Source organism: Etheostoma spectabile, chromosome 2, assembly GCF_008692095.1.
Source record: "Etheostoma spectabile isolate EspeVRDwgs_2016 chromosome 2, UIUC_Espe_1.0, whole genome shotgun sequence".
Classification (NCBI taxonomy): domain Eukaryota; kingdom Metazoa; phylum Chordata; class Actinopteri; order Perciformes; family Percidae; genus Etheostoma; species Etheostoma spectabile.
Window position 1 is genome coordinate 16,564,940 of NC_045734.1, and position 4,913 is coordinate 16,569,852.

Sequence of the window (4,913 nt, forward strand, 5' to 3'; positions counted from 1 at the left end):
TTTAAGAAAACATTTTATTTCTTTTATGAAAAGAAAGGTAAAGTTGCCTTTTCTTGTAACAAAATAGATATAATTTACAATAGAGATGATATGAAAAGTCTTCAGTAATACAAAAAGTTCACTACATGAATTACAGTACAAAAAAACCAACCTACCTAATCCTCATTCACGAATTAAGGTGTGGAAAGACCGCACCAAAAAAATCATCTTTATAAAAAGATAGATGTCATTTCCTAATAAGAAAAATTCAATACCTTAAACCAGAGATCTTTAACAGGGGGTCTGGGGCCCCTAGGGGTCATCAGAGTTACTGCAGGGGGGCCACAAAATATTGTTAAAAACAGTTTTTCATTATAGAAACATACTTTGTACATTTATAATGTGAGACAGGTGTGTCGGAGGGTGATAAGTAAGTCAAAAGTTGCAAAGAAACCCCCACACACTGTCTAACTCGTATCATTGCAACTTTTGAATGTTTTTTTCAAAAATTAACATTTCTTAACATGAATCCAACAAATTATTAACAAATGTAAATCAGCCTATTTGTAAAAAAAAAAACCACACACATTGATGATAGGCTTGCATCCTATTGTGCAGCATAAAAACACGATTTATAAAATCATACCAAAAACTATTTCAATAGCTTAGCATACTATGCACTAAAAAGGTAAGTATAAAGGCTTTAGGCTGCCAAAACGTTATTGTAGGCCCAGTTTAATATGCAACTTAATGCAATATATGTACTGTAATAGGTTGTCCCTGATACTTCTCTCTTTCACTTAAGAGGTCCTTGGTTTTAAAAACGTTGAAGACCCCTACCTTAAACTATAACTGGACATATTCTGCTAACGAGATGGATAGCGAAGGTATTGGTTATTGGATTAATTGCACTGATTCCGCATGAGCTTAGTTTACAAGTGCAGGCACATTCTTGTCTTCAAATGTCCTGCAGCTTGATGATGATAATTGATATATAACTTTATTTGCAAGGTAAAATAATAATAATTTATTTGGCTTATAATTACAAGTGATGCAATTGCAGCTGATTTGGTTTCAGTTAAACTATCAACATGTCATGGTGGAAGGAAAGACTTTTTTGTTCACATTATTTGATGACATTTTGTTGTTTATGTTGCTGTTGCAGTTTTCCTGCAGATGCCAGACTGACATTTAAAAGAAATCGGACACCAAACCCCAACAACTTTCCACTTGGTACTAGATAAGTTAACCATCTGTCATTTCAAAACAGCAGGGGGATTTTAATGCTGCGCCTACCTCCCACAACTATGCCACAGTCTTCTTCACGCTGTCTTTTATGTTTTTTTCAGTTTTCATCTAACTCTCCCTGCATCACGTACACAGATATGTGTAGGGGTGCTCCGCATGATTATATCTTAACAAATCTAGCACACATTGGGCCTTTGAATCAGCAAAACGCAACTGTCTGCAGATCCACAGATTACCCTACACATGTATAAGACCTGTTAGTGCTGTATTCAAGGCCCTTCAATTAGAAACTGCAAAAAAGGGTAAAGCCAACCACACCATTAACCCAGAAAATGTTACATTTAAATTTTTTCAGTCATGAGTCTTTGGGTTTTCAGAAGGATTTTTCAGTGCAAATTAGTTAAGGAGACTCATTTGTTGCGTCTACTCGTAAAAAGTATGTTTGCTTGTTCACATTTGAGTGGCATCCTCATAGCATTTTGTTTTGTAATAATCTCACAATGAAGTTCAGCATTACTTCTAAATTATCATGGTAATTTATCTAAATGTGATTCTCTTACGCCTTCAATATTTCATACGTCCTTTGTTCCTGGCTATGCTCCAAATTGGAGTAACCAGAACTTTTTTTCTGGAGGAGATGTCCTCTGTTTAGTGCGAAGCCCAATCAAACACTTATGGACTCTTTTAGTCAGTCTAAGTCCTTATGTCTTGAAGAGTTTGGGGTAAAGGGCCTTAATAGGTGATGGGGTGGTGATAATGTTCCCAGAGGAAATGGTCGTCTCCGGTCCCCCCTCTAACTTCTGGGATGCCACCTCAGTTTTACTGAAACTGCACTCCAGGAATGGCATCCCAATCTTCTTCACCTGGCCATCTCTGGTCATCAGACACGGCCGACAGAGCAGCCTCAGAATAGCTCTCCTCATGTCCTTACTGGTCAGAGTATAAATGATGGGGTTGAGGAGCGAGTTGACCATAGCTACTCCCAGGAAATAATCAGCCTTGTAGAGCAGGCGACAACTGCGAGTGGGGCAGAAAAAATCCAGGAGGAGGAGGACAAAGAGGGGTAGCCAACAGACAATGAAGACGCCTAGCACAATGGTGACTGTCTTGAGGAGGGCAATGTACTTCTGCGACTTCCTAGCTAAGCCTTTCCTCATGCTACCTGACAGGCCCAGCCGCTGCCGCTGTGTGTTGGTGCGGACAATGCGAAAAACTCTGGCGTAAAGGACCACAATGGCCAGGAGCACAGCACTAAACACAGACACGCAGCAGAGGATGTAGCTCTTGGCATAAAGCGGGAGAACTGTTGAGCACAGGTCCAGTCTCTTGATGCAATTCCACCCCAAAATTGGGAGGACCCCCAAAAACCCTGCCAGGGCCCAACTTGCACCAATCAATGCCAACATCCGTCCCCGCTTTGCCCCATGGTATGGCCTCATAGTCACCATGGTAACATGGCGTTCAATTGCAATGGCAAGCAGACTAATAATAGAGGCAGCGAGAGTGATGAAGACCCCTCCCTCCCTGAGGAACCATAGCAACGGCGTCAGTTTTAAAGTATTAGCTCCGGACATGATGATGTTGGCCATATATGTAATCCCAGCCAGAAGATCAGATAGGGTCAGGTTTCCCAGCAAGTAATACATGGGCAGGTGGAACTTCTTGTTTCTCCAAATAGCGATAAGAACCACAGCGTTCTCCAGGACAATGAGGAGACACACCACCAGGAACGCAATGCCCTCAGGTTTGAGTCCTTCGCGGTAGCGATCTTTCTGCAGCTTACCGGTGTAGTTGTAATGCTCCACAAGGACAGAATTGTCCTGGTACTCCCAGAAGAACTGCAAGTAGCCTGGAGAGGAGGAAGTAGGGGAGGTGGGGAATAGGGGTATAGCGGGGGGAGTCCCTGCATGAGCAGATCTTGCAGCCTCCATGCTTTGTTGCTTTTCCTCTGTTGTAGTCAGTGGCTATAAAGTCATTTTTGTTGACATGCTTTTCATAGTTAGAGCTGTGAAGAAGTACAAAAAAGATACACAAAAAATGTCTGAGCTCCTTAAATAAAGGGAGGGATTACATGAAGTTGATACAATGTAATCCACTAGAATCCCTAGATGTTTCCTGCCAGGAGACGGTGCTCTTGAGCTCTGTTTATCCTGGTTAGAGGGTCCAGACGCTGCAGAAAGACATGGTAAAAGCATAAAAACATTTGGAAAGAAAAGATGCAGACCCACTGATATCTGAAACCACAAATCTTAAAGATGAACTTAAAAACATCACACTTAATTCAATTAAAGGACGTGAGTGAACATGTATACACATTAAAAGGAGTAAGTTATGTTACACTGACATTAAAGACATTTACCCACAGAAAATGCAATCCCAGGCTGGTGATGTGAATACTGAAACAGTCTGCAGTATGTCTCACATTTCTACTTTCCTGTGATATTTGAGTAAAAATTGTGATGAACCTGAAACCACAGACCTTGTGAATGTGATACTATCGTCCAAAAGGACAGAGGGATCATTTTCATGTCAAACAAACATTTAGTCTTTCCAAATGTGTTTAAAGTGTACATCAATCACTGTAAGGTTGTTAGACAAGAACCATCACAACATATGCACTTAATTTGGCACACATGCAGCAGCCCCCCCACAACATTTCACTTTCACAGTATGAATGAAGTGTGTTTGAAGTCTACCACACATGTAAGTACATTTAAACAGCATGCCCAAAGTTTATGACATTTGTCAAAGTGCAATCATGAATACATTGAAGGTTGTGGTTGACTTATTTTAACTTACATTGTTATTACTGAGAACAATCAGGGGTGATTAGGGTTGCATTCCTGAGTCTCTGTCGTGTGAGGGAATGTTTTTCTCGCCTATTGAGTCATGTGTTAACATTTAACAAACGGTCTGGAGGCTTTAACCAATTCAATCTGTTGCCAAGAATTTAGGAAATTAATATTACCTTTTCATGTTGGTGCAAACAGCACCAACATATAATGGATTGAAACTTTGAAATGGATAAAGATATGAATGAGATCATGAATGAATACCTGTATCTCAATGTCAGTTATCCATCATGCGAGAATATGTATATCATAATTACAAGAATCAGCAATTTTGTTTAAAATATTGATGGGATTTGTCTTTTAAAAAAAATACTGAATTATTTAAACTATTCAAAACAAACCAGTTTCTTTTTTGTGACTTTTCTACCATATGGTGCTTATAGCCCAATCTCCTGTAAAGTTTAGCTTTAAAGTGTCTGCAGCCTTTCTTTTCCTCAGGTGTAAATAGTGTCATTAAGCAATAGATTCATTTGAACATTACGGCAAAATAAAACCAATCACAAAAAAAACCTCTAAAGTAAAAAATTATAATGTTTGTTTCTCCTAACATTCTGTTCTGTATAAACATGACACAATGCAATCATATCTATCATGTAAATCCCATATTGCATCAGAATAAAAAAGAATCACGAAGAAATTACCTTGATATTGATGTAACGTTGTCCTCCTCCTGCACTTCATATGCTTTTCGGTGAGGAGAATCCAAGTGATTCACAGTCAAACTGACAAGGCAGAGGAAGTAAAGTAAGACCAGTTGTAACATGCTAAAGGGGGTTGGTCTTAACCCAAACTCACTCACTCTCTCTCTCTCTCTCTCTCTCTCTCTCTCTCTCT

General features: G+C 39.5%; 1 protein-coding gene across 1 annotated transcript; it reads right to left on the bottom strand.

Moving 5' to 3' along the window:
* On the bottom strand, nucleotides 1-4,830 carry s1pr5b (sphingosine-1-phosphate receptor 5b). Its single transcript, XM_032542566.1, has 2 exons — nucleotides 4,721-4,830; nucleotides 1-3,397 (listed from the first exon to the last, which is right to left on the bottom strand). The coding sequence occupies exon 2, from the start codon at nucleotides 3,156-3,158 to the stop codon at nucleotides 1,929-1,931; it is 1,230 nt and encodes a 409-aa protein (XP_032398457.1). The 5' UTR covers nucleotides 3,159-3,397; nucleotides 4,721-4,830; the 3' UTR covers nucleotides 1-1,928.
* Nucleotides 4,831-4,913: the final 83 nt, after the last annotated feature.

Coding starts and splice junctions, on each gene's coding strand:
- s1pr5b (XM_032542566.1), bottom strand. CDS start 3,158: ATGGAGGCTGCAAGATCTGCTCATGCAGGGACTCCCCCCGCTATACCC.